Source organism: Bos mutus, chromosome 26 (assembly GCF_027580195.1).
Source record: "Bos mutus isolate GX-2022 chromosome 26, NWIPB_WYAK_1.1, whole genome shotgun sequence".
Lineage (NCBI taxonomy): Eukaryota > Metazoa > Chordata > Mammalia > Artiodactyla > Bovidae > Bos > Bos mutus.
The window spans coordinates 28,480,317-28,499,775 of NC_091642.1; the positions used below are offsets into that span (position 1 = coordinate 28,480,317).

A 19,459-nucleotide genomic window follows, 5' to 3' on the forward strand; every position below is an offset into this window, starting at 1 on the left:
CTGCCAGCAGGGCAGGGAGGCTGGGAAGTGAGGATGGGGAACACAAGACAGTCTCAGTCTTGGGCTCCTTGAACCCTTTGGAGGTCCCAAGGTGGACTCGGGGCAGCAACTGCAAAAATTCATCCCACTTTATGGTCCTAATAAGATACTAGAGAAGAGTCCAGTGACATAGACAAGACACAAAGCCCAGCTCCACCACTTTCCAGCTGACCCTTGGGCAAGTTAATTTCCACGTGCCCTGGAGTTTCCTCATCTGTTAAACTGGAATAAGAATATTGACTTCATAGGGCAGCTGGGAGGCTTTTGGTGGGTGGCACAGTGTCCAGCACTAGCAAATACCCATACAGAGAAGCTAGTAGTCAACCTTCCCTTACTTGGTGCTCCGCAGAAGCAGTCCCGTTTATCACTTCTTCCTGAGAATAGCAGCAGACGCTTCCAGCTTCCCTACCTTCTAGACTCTGAAGCTTAACCAGCCCCATCTTTCAAGAGGTGCTGGATCTTCCAACTTTGCCCAAGTTCCTGACCTTGGATTCCTCAAACCATGCCCAAGAGTCTTCCTGGCTGCTTCCATGCTTTGAGTGACAGCCGTTACAACAGAATTCAGTGAACAATTACAAACTAAACATTTGCAAAGATTATGTTTTCATTTTGAACAGTTCACAAGTACTGATACATCATGATCTATTTTGAAATCGTGTTTGGTGACTACACAAGGACTAAATGAGGTAATAAAACTTTGTAAAATTCTTTTCCAATGTCTATATGGTAATATTCTGACATAGCTGTGTTTTTTTTAAACACTTCCAGCTATATCATGTTAATTTTGCACAATCTTAAAGAAAGTAAAAAAGAAAGAAAAAAAAACTGTATCAGTCGAGACTCTGCACCTTATGCTGAGCTGGGATTCTAATGAGGCTACGGTGCAGGGCAGCCACCTCTGAGCTTGAACTCTGAGTAGCAGATGCTCTTTCTGCTTCATGCCATCCAACCAGACTCATGGAATGCATTTGCCTCACTCAAGTAGATGTTTCCTCGGATCCCTTGCTGGGAGTCAACTAGCATGTTCCCACAGCATTCCTCAGGTTTAAAAACAGTAGCTCCCAGGCTGATTCAGCTGAGAACCCAGCTAAACAATCTACCTGGCTCCCAACGCTCAGGGTGGTTTAATTCTATCCCGGGCTTTCAGTGAGCAATCAGCCTCCCAGCCTGAGAACTGAATCTAAGAAAAGCACCAAGCCAAGAGCAGCAGACCCTTTCTCTGCAAGATGGCAAAAGCTAAGAGTTCATCCTCCCCTAGTGGAGATCAACTATACCTTCTCCCCTCTACTCCCAGCCACCACCAAAGAACTCAAAGGTCAGTCCCCAGAGGGATTCCAAGCCCACTTGGTGTTCTATAGGAATTCTAGGCCAAAGACGAGCTTGGTGCTTGAGTTACTTGGCATCACTAGGACAGCCCCCACTCTAGGCTTTGGGCTAAAGCAGCATCTATACTAAGATTTTTTTTTTAATTAAGAAAAAAAAAAAAAGGCTAGGCCGACAGCGGCAAGACCACAGTCGGATTTGGAAGCAAGACTCTGTCTGCACACAGGTGTACAGCCTGGGGCTTCCTGCAAACCCAAAGAGCCAGGGCATTCTGCCCAAGGACTTTCTATTCACCCACTTGCCTCCAGGACTCTGGGAAGTCAGACACCCCAGATCGAGACACCTGAAAGAGGGTAATGGGAAGGAACAAATCTTCTTGCACTCCATTCCCCAAGAGCAAGGACTGTACTTATTGTGTGTTCTGTACGTGGGCACAAAGTGTCACAGCTGAGCAAATGTTAAACAGTAGTAATATTCCCATTGCTGTCCAAAGAAATAATCAGGCTGAGATATTCAATGACAAACAAGATAAGACAGTATTAAAAAGCAATGAGCTTTCCTCTCAGTCACTACCAAAGTCAGACTCAAATATCTTAATGGCATTTCCTTGGAGTCAATGTGCAGATGTTTCCTTTTTAGGGAAATAAAACCATCACTCAGCTCTGTTCTCTTGACTTCACACCAGTGCTGACTTCCTACGTTACTGGAAAAGCTTCCTGAAACCTCTGCCCCATCACATCATCCCTTTGCTCCCCTCATCAACAGATAATAGATAATCTGTTGAATGTCACATTCTTTGTATTGCCTTCAAACTCTCCAACCTCATCTGGCTCCACTGTGCTCTTCTTACCAAGCCCCAAGTATACTGGCCTTCTTTTTGTTCCCTGAACATGTCAAGGTCCTTACTACACAGGGCCTCTGAAATAGCAATTTTCACTGCCTACAATCTTCACATAATTGAGTGACCAGAGCATCATACAACTCCAGGGAGCACAAATTGCACAGAATAATATGAATGGTGCCCCTAGAGTTGCAGGGGGTGGCAACCTGGTTGCTACTTTGTCTCTGAGCTCTCAGTTCAAATGCTGTGTCTTCAAGGAAGCCATTACTGATTACCTGCTAAATGTAACCTCTCCAGCTACCTCAACCCCAATTTCTACCTGGATATCTCCAGCACATCCTCTCTGCTTTATTTTCAACACAGTACTTGCATTACCTAAAACTTTTTAACGGGTTTTTTTCCTATTAAAATGTAAAATCCATGAGAACAGAAACCCTACCTGTCTTGCTCCTATGATATCCCCAGCATTTAAAACATAAACTGCACTAAACACTTCAGGAAGCCAATTATGGGCTTATTATACACCAAGTACCATGCCAGGTGCTAGAGGTTCTCCCGCACCCCAATAAAGCAAGGTTCCAGCATTTCTACTGAAATCACACACCTCCTCCCAAAGAAAGGCTTTTGACTCTTATGAAAATTCCCATGGAGCATCAACCCCATTATGAGTACATAGGTCCAAACTGAAGAAATCTCCCTGCATGAGCTAAATGCTCAGACTTGGTGCTGGGCCAGAAGAATTCTTTGACTCTGCTGTGAGAATGCTTTCCCAATACCAGAGAAACCCCAAAGCAAGGTTTTTAAATTTTTCACTTACTCATTCACTCAACAAATATTTGTTGATATACTGGGGAAACATCAATGCATAAAGCAGATGTACATCCTTACCCTAGGGGAGCTTACATTCTAGTGGGAAGAAGGGCAGACAGACAACAAACAAGCCAATTAAATAAAATAAGGTAAATGGTGATAAGTGCTTTAAAAAAATTAAGCAGGAAAGGGTGATAGTGTTTCATGGAGGGGGCTCAGGGTTTCCATCCTAAGTAAGGAGGTCAGGTAAGGCCTCACTAAAAGGTGATATTTGAGGAAAGACCTAAGGAGATGAGGGAGTAGGGCATGAAGCTATCTGAGAATAGAGCTTTCTAAACATGGGGAGAGCAGGTACAAAGGCCCTGAGGCAGCAGAATGCCTGGTTTTGCAAGAACAGAATGAGGAAGGAGAACAGCAGGGGATGAGGTGGATTAAAGAATCTTGGTGGCAATAGCCTTTGGCTATTACTGAGACAGGAGGTCATTGGATGGCAGGGAGGGATATGGTATGAACATTGCCATCAACCACAGAGCTGGGATCGGACTAAGGGCTCTACAGTAGCAAAGCTCCTGTAAAGCTCCAACCTCAAAGGCTCCCTGCTCAGCCACTGTCTTCCTTCTGGGCCTTTTCTCTGTGCAAAACCCATGGCTATAGGAATGAAAAATTGCCAGACTGGCTCTAGGAGGGCAGGAATCCAGCATGTCTGCAATCTGATATACTGAAAAAGCTAGGTCAGGAAGGAGAAGGGGTTAGGACAAGCCATGGTGTTGTCTGTCGGATTTCACTAAGTTTTTTCCTCAAACCAAACAAGCTTTTCAGAAGCATTTAGGAGTCAAATCCATCACAGTCAGAGAGTGCAGCCAGCCAGCTTGACCCCCTGGGACTGGGAGCCTGGGCCAGGCTCCATTCTCTGCTAGTTACCCTTCATTAGCCCCCTCCACAGGCATGGCTCCTGAGCTCCTCACCTCATGCTGAAAGGGGAGATCAGAGTCAGGGAAACTGGTAGCAGAGGCAAGCCTCCAAGTACCTCCAGGCATCACACGGAGGTCAGCATTGGGATAACAAAAATATCTCCTTGATTGGCCTTATTGCAGCAAAGCTGGTTCTATGACGGGTCTCAAGAAGCCTGAGTAATGGGGGAGGGAGTAGGAAGGTAAAGGATCTTTAGAGGCCACCAATTTATACTAACCTGCTAGTTAAGGGCCTAGAGTCTAGTGAACCACATCTCTCTGAGTAACTGTTATGAATCCACATTCTCACTTACAGATGAGCAACTGGCCGAGCCAAGAACAAAGGCCTGGCCTCATTTCTGAGCTTCAGGACTCCTGCTCACAAAGAGCCCCCCTCTAGGCCTCAAGGGACAGACTGCAGAAAAGGAGGCCGCTGCTGCTGCTAAGTCGCTTCAGTCGTGTCCGACTCTGTGCGACCCCATAGACGGCAGCCCACAAGGCTCCCCTGTCCCTGGGATCCTCCAGGCAAGAACACTGGAGGGGGTTGCCATTTCCTTTTCCAATGCATGAGAGTGAAAAGTGAAAGTGAAGTCACTCAGTCCTGTCCAACTCCTAGCGACCCCATGGACTGCAGCCGACCAGGCTCCTCTATCCATGGGATTTGCCAGGCAAGAGTGCTGGAGTGTGGTGCCATTGCCTTCTCCGAGAAAAGGAGGCAGGGAGGCTCTGTTTGATACCTAAGGTTCTGAGGCTGTAACAAGTCCACCTTCCCACACTTTTCCTGCTCAAGGATGCTTCAGCCAAAAGACTGGAGGTTCCATGAAGACAAGACCAGACCAGGAGTATCCTTTTCATTACTACATACCTCATGCCCACAACTATCCCAGCAGTGACTATCTCTGTAATGAGTGAATGGCTGACCCTCCAAGCAAACAAGAGTGGCCAGTGATTAATGTTGGATGAGAACTAAGTGTGCCCAGCCATCACCTGGTAAACCCAGTGCCAGGAAAGGACAACAGACCATCCTTTCTCCTAGATCCACTGATCAGATCTCACTGCAACACAAGAGTATTATTATGTTATTGATTTGATTCCTATGTATGGCAGAAAGCCTCCAGGGTCCTAAACAGTAGCCCATTTATTTCAGGTAATTACCTGAAAAGGATCTTACCTATCTCTGAGAATGTGTCATCAGTACCTTGGGTACTGACACCCTAGGGTACTCTGTAAGGTCAGTCTCAGTCTTCTGTATCCACACACCCAAGTAAGGGAGAGACAAGGAGGCTCGTGGTGCTTAATTTCCAGGTGACAATGATCATAGAATCTAACTGCTGATCAACTTCCAAAGGGGCACACAACAAAAAGAACAACACACACTCTCAAGACTACCACCACCATGCAGGGTGATTTTCATTAAGAAGGTCGCCAGCACAGTTGATACACACAGACCTCAGCTCTACTCTTCACTTCTGTGAGAAGTCAAGCAGTAAAATTAATGGACGGAGTTAATGTAACCCAACAATGGGTAGGAGCCATCATCTCAAGCAAAAGTGTTGTTTTTAGAAATTGGAAGTTTAAGCAGCCATGGCCCAGGTGAATTTATAAAACAGCATAAGCCAGGTACTACGGAAGCCTTGGAGAAGGCAATGGCACCCCACTCCAGTACTCTTGCCCGGAAAATCCCATGGACGGCGGAGCCTGGTAGGCTGCAGTTCATGGAGTCGCTAAGAGTCGGACATGACTGAGTGACCTCACTTTCACTTTTCCCTCTCACGCATTGGAGAAGGAAATGGTGGCCCACTCCAGTGTTCTTGCCTAGAGAATCTCAGGGACGGGGGAGCCTGGTGGGCTTCCGTCTTTGGGGTCGCACAGAGTCGGACACGACTGAAGCGACTTAGCAGCAGTAGCAGTAGCAAGCAAGCCTTGGAAGATGTTAACCTCAAACTGAGAAACTCACACAAGACAGAATCCTTGCATTATCTGGGCACAGCATCATTCACAATGAACTGTTCACAGCAGTCATAATGAGGACAGACGTAGGATTGCAAACAAAAAGTGATAGGATTATGAACGGTTTCTTTTCTTCCTTCTTTAATTCCAACATTTTTTGGTAAAATGGTTCAATTGAAAAAAAAAAGTGAATTTGTAACTCAAAAGTGACAACAATAATGAATGGAACAGGAAAGTTTTGGACTTTAAAAGAGTCTTCTTGATGCTGGTTCAACTAAGAGAGTTTGAGGTCTGGCTGGGGCCTCAAGGAACCTGGTATACTCATTTCTCATCTAAGGTGAGATTAAGTTTGCCAGGGTCTGCTGTGGGCAAGTTTGTACTCCAGTCTTTGTAGTAGTATCTGTACCGGAGGGCAAATCAATCTTGAACCTTGGGATTGAAGTTGCAGGCTATCAGCCTACCCAATACCAGCTACAGACTTTGTAAAAAGACACCAGGGAAAAGAAGGTATCACTAGGGAAAAGAGGGTACGGAACACTGGGCCAGCCCCAGTTAAAAACCAGAGAGATGGAGGAGTCAGATGTGGTGTGCGTATGTGTTCAGTTGCTCAGGCATGTTCAACTCTTTGCAACCCTTGGACTGTAGCCCACCAGGCTCCTCTGTCCATGGGATTTGCCAGGCAAGAACACTGGAGTGGGTTGCCACACCCGCCTCCAGGGGATCTTCCCGACCCAGGGATCAAACCCCCGTCTCCTGTGGTTCCTGTATTGGCAGGCGGGTTCTTTACCACTCACTAGCACCACCTGGAAAGGCCTCAGATGTGGAGCCAGCTCCTATTCAAGGGAATTAACTCACTTAATGGCTTGAGAAGTGACCAAAAGAAAAATATACCAGAAAACACTGTCTGCACCCATGATGTGAGAAAAAGGAGTTTGTGGTCAGAGGTAAAATGGGGAAGGAGAGAAGGTGAAGAACAAAACCAAATATATATGACCAGAGAAGAAATACAGGCTTTCCTGGTGGCTCAGATGGTAAAGAATCTGCCTGAAATGCAGGAGACCCAGGTTTGATCCCTGGGTGGGGAAGATCCCCTGGAGAAGGGAATGGCTATCCACTCAGTATTCTTGCCTAGAGAATTCCATGGACCCTGGTGGGCTAGGGTCCATGGGATCACAAAGAGTCAGGCACGACTTAGCAACTAACACATTCATAGAGAGAGATACAGGTGGCAGATAAGCATATAAAAAGATGCTCAACATCATGTGTCACTGGGGAATTACAAACTAAGATACCAATGAGATACCACTACCATCCCTGTTAGAATGGCTAAGATCCAAAAAACTGACAACACCAAATGCTGGAGAGGACACAGAATAAGAGAAATTCTTATTCATTGCTGACAGGAATGCAAAATGGTACAGCCACTTTGGAAGACAGTTTCATAGTTCCTTGTAAAACTAAACATAGTCTTACCATGTGATCCAGCAATTTTACCCAAATGAGTTGAAAACTTATGTCCACAGAAAACTCACATATGAATGTTTATGGCAGCTTTATTAAAAATTGCCAAAAACTGGAAGCAATTAAGATGTCCTTCAATAAGTGAGTGGATAAACTATGGTATATATACACAATGGAATATTGTTCAGTGATAAAAACAAATAAGCTATAAAGTCACAAAAAGACATGAAGGACCCTTAAATGCATACTTCTTAGTGAAAGAAGTCAATCTGAAAAGGCTATATGCTGTATGAATCCAACTACATGACATTTCAGTTCAGTTCAGTCGCTCAGTCGTGTCCAACTCTTTGTGACCCCATGAACCGCAGCACGCCAGGCCTCCCTGTCCATCACCAACTCCTGGAGTTTACACAAACTCACTTCCATTGAGTCAGTGATGCCATCCAACCATCTCATCCTCTGTAATCCCCTTCTCCTCCTGCCCTCAATCTTTCCCAGCATCAGGGTCTTTTCAAATAAGTCAGCCCTTAGCATCAGGTGGCCAAAGTATTGGAGTTTCAGCTTCAGCATCAGTCCTTCCAGTGAACACCCAGGACTGATCTTCTTTAGGATGGACTGGTTGGATCTCCTTGCAGTCCAAGGGACTCTCAAGAGTCTTCTCCAACACCACAGTTCAAAAGCATCAATTCTTTGGTGCTCAGCTTTCTTCACAGTCCAACTCTCACATCCATACATGACCACAGGAAAAACCATAGCCTTGACTAGACAGACCTTTGTTGACAAAGTAATGTCTCTGCTTTTTAATATGCTGTCTAGGTTGGTCATAACTTTCCTTCCAAGGAGTAAGCATCTTTTAATTTCATGGCTGTAATCACCATCTGCAGTGATTCTGGAGCCCAGAAAAATAAAGTCAGCCACTGTTTCCCCATCTATTTGCCATGAAGTGATGGGACCAGATGCCATGATCTTAGTTTTCTGAATGTTGAGCTTTAAGCCAACTTTTTCACTCTCCTCTTTCACTTTCATCAAGAGGCCCTTTAGTTCTTCACTTTCTGCCATAAGGGTGGTGTCATCTGCATGTCTGAGGTTATTGATATTGCTCCCGGCAATCTTGATTTCAGCTTGTACTTCTTCCAGCCCAGCGTTTCTCATGATGTACTCTGCATATAAGTTAAATAAACAGGGTGACAATATACAGCCTTGATGTACTCCTTTTCCTATTTGGAACCAGTCTCTTGTTTCATGTCCAGTTCTAACTGTTGCTTCTGGACCTGCATACAGATTTCTCAAGAGGCAGGTCAGGTGGTCTGGTATTCCCATCTCTTTCAGAATTTTCCACAGTTTATTGTGATCCACACAGTCAAAGGCTTTGGCATAGTCAATAAAGCAGAAATAGACGTTTTTCTGGAACTCTCTTGCTTTTTCAAAAAAGGTAAAACTAAAGAGGAAAACAATCACTGGTTGTCAGAGGTCTGGGAGGAGGGAAGAAGGGATAGAAAGGCAAAGCACAGGGCATTTGGGGGCAGTGAAACTATTCTGTATAAGATACTCTAAGGGTGGATACAGGATATATATTTGTCAAAACCCACAGAACTATATAACAAAAAGAATGAACCCTAATGGAAACTAGAGGGCATTAGCTAGTAATAATGTATCCATACTGGATCATCCATTGTAACAAATATCCCACACTAACAAAAGAAATTTAGTAACAGGGAAATTACATGCAGAGGCAAGAAGGGGTATATGAGAACTCTTTGGACTATTCAATTTTCTTCAAACCTAAAACTGCTTTAAAATATAAAGCCTATTAATTAAAAAAAATTATAGAGATTAAGATGTTTTAAAAAGTAATACGACAGTTTGTATTGAATACAATGACAGAGGAAAAATATATCCTCTGCAGAGTGATACTTCATTTCAGACCAAAAATCCTTCCCATGTTGACACTACAGATACCTCAGCTAGAAGGTATGAATACTCCTGGCTTTGAAGTGTTCCTCATTTCTATACCCTCTCCCCAGAAAGAATGATCAGACAGTCCACACATTCTATGCAAGATACCCTCTGCACTACTGGAATGCTGGGCACATCCCTGACCACACAGGAAGCACGACCATGTGAACCCGACATCCAAGTCAGAAGCATCAACTTTGTGTTCTTAGGAGTCCCAAACTTTGCTGGAAACCTACTAAAAATGGTTACAGTAAGGCTGCAGAAGCCTTGACTTAAATTTGACAAAGGATCCTGTCACCTACCCCCTTGCCATTCCCTGGCAGGACTCTTTCATTACAGACTTGCTTCAATACCCAGGTCAACATTTCCCCTGCAAAGCACTTCCTGCTTCCCTAGTCACACTCCATTAATCCAAGATACCTTTGAACTGCGGTGCATGATAGTAATAGTGGTCTGAGGGGGACCTCCACCACACTCCCTGTACATGGAGGAAGGAAAGGGTGAGGGCTGCTGGAGCCAAATTGCCTGGGTTGATGGCCCAGCTCCAGCATTCCCTTGCTGGGTGGATAAGTTCTCTAACATCTCTGTGCTTCAGTTTCCTTGTAAAATAAGCTTAATAATACCTACCACAAAGAGCCATTGTGAGGATTCAACGAGTTTATATAAAACACTTAGAAGAGTGCCTTGCACACAGTAGGAGCTACAATTATCATTACATGGTTTAAGATTCTTGAAGCACTGAAGACTACAGGGTGAGGGGAGACAGTCGCAAAGCCTCAGAGTCAGGTAAAGTCAAAAGCTCCTCCTAGCCCTAATTCTCACTGTTGCCTCTTTCCCAGGGACTCTGCAACTCTTACCAAGTATATACACTGGGTATTTCAAGGACAGGAGCTAAGTATGACTTTTCATTGATCTCCACCACTACCCAAACACATCACCTTCTCCAGTGTTCTGCCTGTTGTTCTTGTTGTTTAGTCGCTCAGTTGTGTCCAACTCTTGTGACCCCATGGACTGTAGCCCACCAGCATCCTCTGTCCATGGGACTTCCCAGGCAAGAATACTGGAGTGGGTAACCATTTCCTTCTCCAGGGGATCTTCCTGACCCAGCAATGGAACCCATGTCTCCTGCATTGGCAGGTGGATTCTTTACCACTGAGCCACCTGGAGAGCTCCATTCTGCCATTGTTGGGACTCAGTGCAGCTCTGCTGCTGGAGTGTGCTGCACAGCCTGGTGCTCTGTGGAGAGCTCAGCAGGTAGGTTAGCAAGCTGCAAAGGGATGTGCAGGGATGGGGGCCCACTCCCAGGGGGCTCAGGTCAGTGAGGACAAGACCTCTCCACACACATCTGAGGACCAGACAGCAGAACAGAGCTACTGAAAACAGGAAATGTAGTTGACTGGGAGACCCAAGAGGCAGGACAGAGGAATGAATTTAGGAGCCAAAGACCAGAGTCCTGAGTCAGGCTCTCTGAGTCAGAATACTGGGCAAGGGAGATGCTGGCAAACCCAGACCCAGAACATGGCAGGTGTGAGGACCAGCATAGTTGGGAAAAACTGCGGCATGGAAGATGGGAGTCGAAAAGCATGTGCTAGCAGAGAAGAATGCTGGGACTTTGAGATCTGATCATATCAAACCCATAAGGGCTTCCAAGTTTCTTCCCCTCTCCCTGCAGAAAGAGGAAACTTCCCAATGCTGACCAACCTGGCACCACACCAGCCTGGCAGTCACCCCAGATTAATCAGGCCTCTAGGACTGTTCAGTCAGTTTGACTGGGCCAGCTCAAGGAATCTCTTCCCAACTGCCCCCTTACTGAAGGACTCCTTGAACTGGAAAATTTAGAATCTTTACACCATGAAGGCAGAGAGAATCCATGTTGCAAGTGAAATGCTTTACAGAGGATAAAGCCACAGCCCCACACAGATCTGCTAAGAACCCCACAATGCCTCAGGTCTTCCGTGGTTACAAAAGAAAAGGAATTCTCAAAGTTTTATAATTCAAGATCCGGGGCCTGAAATTCAGCCCAGAGCAGTAGTTTCTGCCTCAGGGAGAGCTCTATTCCTACTGCTGGCCCTTCTGCCCATTCCTGGGCCAAGACCAATAGCCCAGGTCCCCTGCCCTTAGCAGAGAACATCACCATTTCACACGGTCATACTGAAACTAACCACCTCTGAGATGAAAGACAGAGAGAGGAACCAAAGCATCAACAAGGCCTGCCTTCCAGTGAACTTGCAAAGGATTTCCTCAGCCTGCTATGCCCAGCCAGGGAGAGGGCCTGCCATCTGTGGGTGTCTAGAGAGGCAATCCAGTTGTCAGCCTCTGGAGAGCCCTGGGAAGAAAGCAAAGGCCAACTAGTAGAGGACCTGCACTCCCAGAACAGGTATGTTATGGCAATGAGCAGAATCTCCACTGGAAACCCCAGGGGATGAAATGGCATGTTAAAAAGTTCCTGCCAACCAAGTTCTGAGAGAGGAAAATGAGCATTTCCCAACTGCAGGGGACCAAGGCCACACAAAACAACAAGTGGAAAAGTTAATCTGTATCCAGTGTTTTAATAAATAATTCATTCGGTGCAGAGCCCAGATGGGAGAAACCCAAAGGGAAGAGAAGGTTCTCCACCAGCCCAGCAGAGGCAGCCATGGGGAGCCAGTAAGCAGCAGCTCCAGGCCCCTGGGGTGAGAGAACACCTCTCTACTTTATGACACATCTGCCAAGAAGCCAGGGTCTGTGGGGCAGAGCCCAGACCAACCGTGGAGGTAGCGTCGCGGTGTGGGCTCTGCCCTCTGGAGCTGCCAGCCTGCAAGCCAACACCACACAAAGGCTGGCTTTGGAACCAGCCCGGCATGAACAGCAGATGACCTGCCCAGTGGAATCCCACCAGGGAAGTCTGCCTGAGATCACAAACACACTCGGACAACTAGTCAGCCTCCTGTGCCTCAGTCAGAGCCCTTGTAGCCTGGGTCCTGTTGGGACTGCTGGCAGGACCAGGGACAGCCAGAAATTCCCACGGAGAGGGGTGCTGAAGCCACTTCTTCCACAGCCCTGCAAAGCCCCACATTCCAGTCCGCAGCTGCCTGGCCACAAAAAGAAGAGCCAGAGCTGCAGGCTTCCGACAGGCATTTGGCAGCTGAAGCTCAGCTGTCTCACACCTCTCAAGCTGGGAGGGTTGGGGGTGGGGGGACCAGGACAGTCTTGGCCACTGAAATCAGCTGGGGGTGGCCTTAGGGTTCCTAGAAAAGCACGCCCATCTCCCATGTGGCTGCCCCGAGGTGGAACTTGTTCCAGCTCTCCAACTTTAGAAACAGCCTCTTGAGAACCTTTTAATTCAAACAAGTGCTCTCTTGTCCTGTTTTTTTAGTGAATGTGAACGGGGAAAGAACTTGGAGGGAACTGGCCAACCCAGGGCTCATCCAATCAGTTTGCTATTCACCCCTCTCAGGGCTACCAGGGTTCGGCTCCCCTCTTGCTCACTGAAGAAAGCCTACCAGGAGCAAGAAGAAACCCAGGGGACCCCCACCCCCCGGACTTCTGCCTATTCTGTCCCTGTCCTCCATAAGCTATGAGGATAAAATAAGACCTTAATGGGAAGAGGTACACAGTAGGCATTTAATAAATGCCGTTGACTGATTAAAATGGAAAAGCAATACAGAACAATAGCTAAGAACACAGGCTTTGGGGTTGCTAGAACTGATTACTAATTTACTACATGTGCAATAAGTTCTCTAAGTGTAAATTTCTATATCTATGAGCAAGAGGTAATAAGAATTCCTTATGTCATATAATTACTACAAGGATAATACAAAGAACTTAGCACTACTCTAGAATATAGTCAAAACTAAAAAGAAAAAAAAGTTTGCTTATATTATTACCTTAAAGACAAACAATGCCTTGTGCATATTCCTTTCTCCCCAGTCAGGAGAGAACACACAGAACATTTTAATTTTTTACTTTTCACACTTTTGTAAAAAAATTGAAGTAGAGTTGATTTACATTGTTGTGTTAGTTTCTGGTGGGCAGCAAAGTGATTCAGTCATACACATACATTCTTTTTCATTATGGTTTATTACAGGATATTGAATATAGTTCTCTGAGCTATACAGCAGGACCTTGTTACACAGAACATTTTAGATGTAAGGAGACCCTGCTGCTAACAGGTCAGGAGACATTAACTTGCTGTAGCCTTTGGTAGGCTACTGTACTTTCTCAATTGCACAATTAAGAGAGATGGACTAAATCAGTGTTTCCCATTTGTCTGTGACTAAATAATACTGACTCATACTTTTAAAAAAAATTCTTTTCTCAATTGTCTTTCAACTTGTCTAATCATACCTATGGCCAGGTTCAATTTGGTGTTCAGTTCAGTTCAGTCACTCAGTCGTGTCTGGCTCTTTGCAACCCCATGAATTGCAGCATGCCAGGCCTCCCTGTCCATCACCAACTCCTGGAGTTCACTCAAACTCATGTCCCTTGAGTCGGTGATGCCATCCAGCCATCTCATCCTCTGCCGTCCCCTTCTCCTCCTGCCCCCAATCCCTCCCAGCATCAGGGTCTTTTCCAATGAGTCAACTCTTCACATGAGGTGGCCAAAGTATTGGAGTTTCAGCTTTAGCATCAGTCCTTCCAATGAACACCCAGGACTGATCTCCTTTAGGATGGACTGGTTGGATCTCCTTGCAGTCCAAGGGACTCTCAAGAGTCTTCTCCAACACCACAGTTCAAAAGCATCAATTCTTCAGCACTCAGCTTTCTTCACAGTCCAACTCTCACATCCATACATGACCACAGGAAAAACCATAGCCTTGACTAGACGGACCTTTGTTGGCAAAGTAATCTCTCTGCTTTTTAACGTGCTATCTAAGTTTGTCATAACTTTCCTTCCAAGGAGTAAGCATCTTTTAATTTCATGGCTGCAATCACCATCAGCAGTGATTTTGGAGCCCCAAAAAATAAAGTCTGACACTGTTTCCACATCTATTTCCCATGAAGTGATGGGACCAGATGCCATGATCTTCATTTTCTGAATGTTGAGCTTTAAGCCAACTTTTTCACTCTCCTCTTTCACTTTCATCAAGAGGCTTTTTAGCTCCTCTTCACTTTCTGCCATAATACTTCACTCATACTTACTAATCTCTTGGACAGAGAAAGCTGACCTCAGGCTTAGATTCTTCTCTGACAGGCCAGAATTGAGCTAGAATTTAATAACATTGCTTTGCTATCACTATGTTTACTCTAATAAGTACCTTTAAATTATAGCAAGTGATAATGGTTTCCCATATATGGTAATGATTTAACTTTTTTTTTTTTGGCCACAGCGTGTGAGAACTTTCCCCAACCAGGGACTGAACCCATGTCCTCTGCTGTTCTAACCACTGGACCACCAAGGTAATTTAACTTTTAAAAAGATATCAGTTTTTTAAAAGGAGATTCATTTAAAGAGAACATAAAGTAGGTAATACACTATAGGTGACAAAAATTACGAAGGCAGCATATTTTGGAAATACTGGGCTAGAAGATTTTGAAAGCTCCTCTTAGTTCCCAAAGTGAATGTTTGTGCCCAAGAGTGTCAGACTGCAGATCCCCCCCAGTCCCTTCCTACAAGGTTCCTCTCCAACTTCACTTCCTCCCTGGAGCTTCTTCCAATCCAGCAGCCCGACTACAAGTCGCTTGCTCCACTGTGCTCCCAGATCATGTTCCACATCATAGATCATAGCATTTATTTATTCAGTATCTGTACATTTATCCTCCCTCTACAGCATGTACTCCTTGAGACAGGAATTTTGCCTTGGCATATTATCCTCAAGACATCTTATCCCTAAGACATCTGCGTCCAGTGCAAAATAGAACTTCAGCACGTGATGAATGCTGAATAAACGAACCGAGGCTTCTGCCCTTTTTTTCACTGAATGAGAAGTCAAAAGACAGTGTAAAAAGCCTGTTGCCAGAAATTCATTTGTTATAACTCCAATTCAACACCTCTTAGCACTTAAGTTGGGTGAGAGAACACTCACCTTTCTGAACTCAGTTTTAAGCGCTAAATTACATGAAAATTCATGAAACAGTTTTAAAGAGGGCTCTCCACATGAAATGTTTGGAAAAGCAAACTTTTCTTCAAGAAACTTACCAGGATCAAGAAGAGATCAGTCACACCAGCACAAGACCAATTACAAAGGTACTTTTGACTTCTGCAACATAGACCAGAACTCAGTAAATATCTAAGAACATCCCTCCCATGTCCTTCCAATGACAGGTTTTAATACCAGAAAATCCTAAGCTTGAATGGTAAGATAAAAGCCCAAAGGGAGGTCTCACCATTGTCATGAATGACATCTGAATATCAAAGTGTTTTATCACATAGAAATGACACATATATACAAGGGTACTGCTGAACAAAGAAAGGCCCTTTTTCAAATTGAGAGGTTGCCTTTCCTCAAACATAGAACCTTCTCAATTATGTTCTTCATGTCACCCGGGCCTTGGACTCATGTCTCAGTAGCGCGTAGACTGTAAGAATATTTAGGTCACATAGAAAACCGTATTTTTTTTAACTGGAATAAATCTGTCAACAAAAAGGTACAGGCTAGCGGCACTAAATATCCTCTGCAGGTTCTTATTAAAAATATAAATTAAAGTCCAGCACAGTCCGTTTACTCCCGCATCTGTTTGCTATTCTATCTCCATTATTAATAATGTAATGCAGGGTCTTGATTCAAGCAAGATTAATTCCCTGTTCCCAAAGCCTTCTGCTGACACTGCAATGAATATGTCTGGAAGGCTATAAAGAGCAGGCCCAGGCATTGCTCCCAACACGTGATCAATGAGGAGATGGGGCCTGGGCCTCTAAGCTTAACAAGAGTGAAGAGGAAGTTGAGTTGAGCCTGTGATCAGAGAGGTGGTATAGCCCAGTGGTTAAGAGCTCAGACTCTGAACAGCTCAAGTCAATCCTAGCTCTTTTATAGCCTAGATGTGTGACTTTTGACAATTCATTCAACCCCTCCAGGGACTCAGTTTCCTCATGTACCAAACAGACATAACAAAAAGACCTGATAAGATTGTAAAGCATTCGACACAATGATATGAAACACAGTAAGAACTAAAACAAAGCAAAAAAAAAAAAAAAAGAATATTATCTTCTTTTTCAGAATCATCTCCAGAATCAGCCTCTTATGCTGATGCAGGGCAGGAAGAGCCTGGCTACTCTTTCAATTTATACACACTAAGCAGCCACCACCAAGATACCAGAAAGATGGCAATAAAAAGATAATATGCAAGGCAAAAAATAGGAAAAGATATAATAGAAATCGGCTCTTGCTTAACCATACTAATAAGGGGGAGGGAAAACTACATTAAAATTGAAGAACCCTTCCCTCAAAAGATGGAAACATTTTTTTATTATACATTATTTTAAAATTATTAGGGAACATGATATAATTGTTTAAGAGGCAATGGAGTATAGTCATTAAGAGTACTGCCTGACTGCCTGTGTTAGAATCCTGGTTTCAGCACTTCCAATCTGTGTGACCTTAAGCAAATTATAGAATCTCTTTGTGTCTCAGTTTCCTCAACAGTAAAATGGGGCAAATATCAGAACCTACCAGTATTTTAGGGTTGTGGTGAAAATTAGTTAATATATATACATATAAAGTGATTAGAAGAGTACTTGGCTCATATTAATAGTTAATGCTCAACAACTATTGAAGTGAAGTGAAGTGAAGTGAAGTGAAGTAGCTCAGTCGTGTCCGACTCTTTGCAACCCCATGGCCTGTAGCCTACCAGGCTCCTCTGTCCATGGGATTTTCCAGGCAATAGTCCTGGAGTGGATTGCCATTTCCTTCCCAAACAACTATTAGGTTTTATTATTTTGTTGCTGCTATTTTTTTCAGTTGATGATGTTTAACTTAATAGTAAAATGTATTTAAATTCAGTGATTAGACAGGGAAGTAGGGGAGGCAGGTAGGATTGAGAAGTGTCACAGGGCAGCAAATGGAAGATAGACTAGGATAAAAAATGTACTGCAGCTGATCTGAGCACAGATAACTGGAGGTAAAAAGGAAGTAGGTAAGATCCACAGAGGAACAGAGATGTACATATTCATGATAAAGCAAGTAGAATAAAATCTTAATGGTAGAATCCAGGTAGTGGTATATGATTGTTCACCGTAAAACTCTTTCAACTTTGCTTCTTTTAAAATTTTTATAATAATCTAGAGGGGGGAAAAGGAAGTAGACCTAGAGGAATCAACTCAACTTTTGGGTCACAGCTATGCTGCCTGTACTCTGAGCTCAAACATCACAACAAGCTTGGAGAAACCTAACAGTTTTGGAATTCTCTCTCATCATCGACACTCTTCTGCACCAGATGAGTAGAGCTCAGGTCCTGATCTGGATCACATCAGCACAAGTAGCTACAGGCAGAGGGCAGAAACCCAGATGTTCCACGTGAGAAATGCCAAACTCAAGGGACTATGACGTGATCCTCTCTGCTCAGGAAAACTTTGCTAGGGAAATTAAAATAGAGGAAGTCTTGTGCAGGCTTCGGAAACAGGAGAGTGGACCTCTGACCTGCTTCTGACCTGCATGGACACTGCCCAGGTTCCAAGCAACAGGCACAGTCAGTCAGGTGGCACTTTAGGTAGAAAGGGAGTGGGTCTCGGATCTCGTAAGCCCCTAAAGGCCTAGCAGCCCCCCGGGGTCTAAGAAGTCTTGTGACTCACAAGGTGAAACAAACACCACTGTAAAAGTTAAATCAGAGCTGCCTTTTTGCACACAAACTGATGATGATATCAGTTTGCGGTCTGGGATTATAAGCAGGAGCCCCCAAAAGTGCAATATGAAGCCTCACCCATGGGGTGGATGCACTGCTCAGTACCCTTTCCCAATTGGGACTCCAGATTGCTATCATTCAGGACTTCCCAGAACTGTTCAAGTCTGGATGTTGTTGTCAGCTTAATTTGGTGATGTACTTGCTGTTACTTCTCTCTATTGTTTTTATTTCTTTTCCTTCTAATGACTGTATATTGAAATTAAGTTAATCTATTAAAAGTTGAAATTATTTATTTGTATGTAATGAGTGGTTTCTTTTGTTAACGAATCCTTCAAACCTAAAATGAAAGTAAAACTCCCAGCAAAACAAAACTCAGAAATAAGGCTCAAGGCTAGGGAAGAGGGAGCTAGAAGGCAAGAGTACACACTCACTCATGGACTCTGTTGTCGCCATAGAGATCGCTCAGGCCAAAGCTGATGTAGTGCCAGTGCTCAGGGATGTTGGCAGAGGGGCTCCCCACATTCCTGTACATGCTAACATAATCCAAGGGGTCTGGGCCACCCAACCTGCAAAAGACAAAACACAGGGATGTCAGCGTAAACCTTAAAGCAGACAATGTGAAGCTAAAGGGCTCTGCCTTACAAACCTACAGGCCCCATCCTGGATGAATCTGGGGTAAAAGAGAACTAAAGGGAGGGCCACACCTCTCTAGGGTAAGACCAAAGGATGGGCAGCTGAAGGTAGCCCAGCTCCACAAGCACAAGAGGCTCCCTTCTCCTATCTCAGGTAGAACCTCTTTTAGAAATAAAACAGACTGATTGCTCCCTTTGACTTCCTTCTGTTTCAAGTTACCAACCCCAAGTGGGATTGGCAGGGATTCTCTCTCTTCCATGGTGCCTGTAAACACGCCAAGCTTCAAGGCAAGAAGTGCATCAGTCAATCAATGCGCCTCTGTTGAAAGACCATCCTGAGCATCTCCAATGGGCATTGTTACTGGAAGCAGAGGCTCGGCTCCATTCCTGCCTCTTAGAGAGCTAATTCCTGAAAGACCATATTGTACCCTATGTTAATTATAGTTTGTTCTAAACAGACCCAATGCCTCCAGACCCCAGCCTGAACATCCCAGACCAAAGCTGGTCTTTTATCATGCAAGTGACAAAGGCCAAACTTAGGCTAGCTTAGCTCTGCACAGAGAACTGCAGCAGGAGCCCGGCTGAGCCCTGTGAGGTCTTGCAACTGCAAGATGATCCCGGGAGACGGCTGCCTGAAAGGTAGAGCTGGAACATTAAATGATTCAGGGCCTCTGAGGACCACATTAGACTTCCCCATAATTCCAACAGAGAGGCAGCTGAGGAAGAGATTCAGTCATTAG

At 44.7% G+C, this 19,459-nt stretch overlaps 1 protein-coding gene across 3 annotated transcripts in view; it reads right to left on the minus strand.

Annotated features, from left to right (window-relative positions):
• Nucleotides 1-19,459, minus strand: part of SUFU (SUFU negative regulator of hedgehog signaling) — a 105,824-nt gene that overhangs the window by 82,112 nt on the left and 4,253 nt on the right. For all 3 annotated transcript variants that reach the window (XR_011462798.1, XM_070363819.1, XM_005888050.3), the window contains exon 2: nucleotides 18,519-18,653. Coding sequence is in view for 2 of the 3 variants with exons in the window: in XM_070363819.1 (XP_070219920.1) it covers nucleotides 18,519-18,653 (135 nt within the window). In the remaining variant the exon portion in view is untranslated. The remainder of the gene's footprint in view (nucleotides 1-18,518; nucleotides 18,654-19,459) is intronic.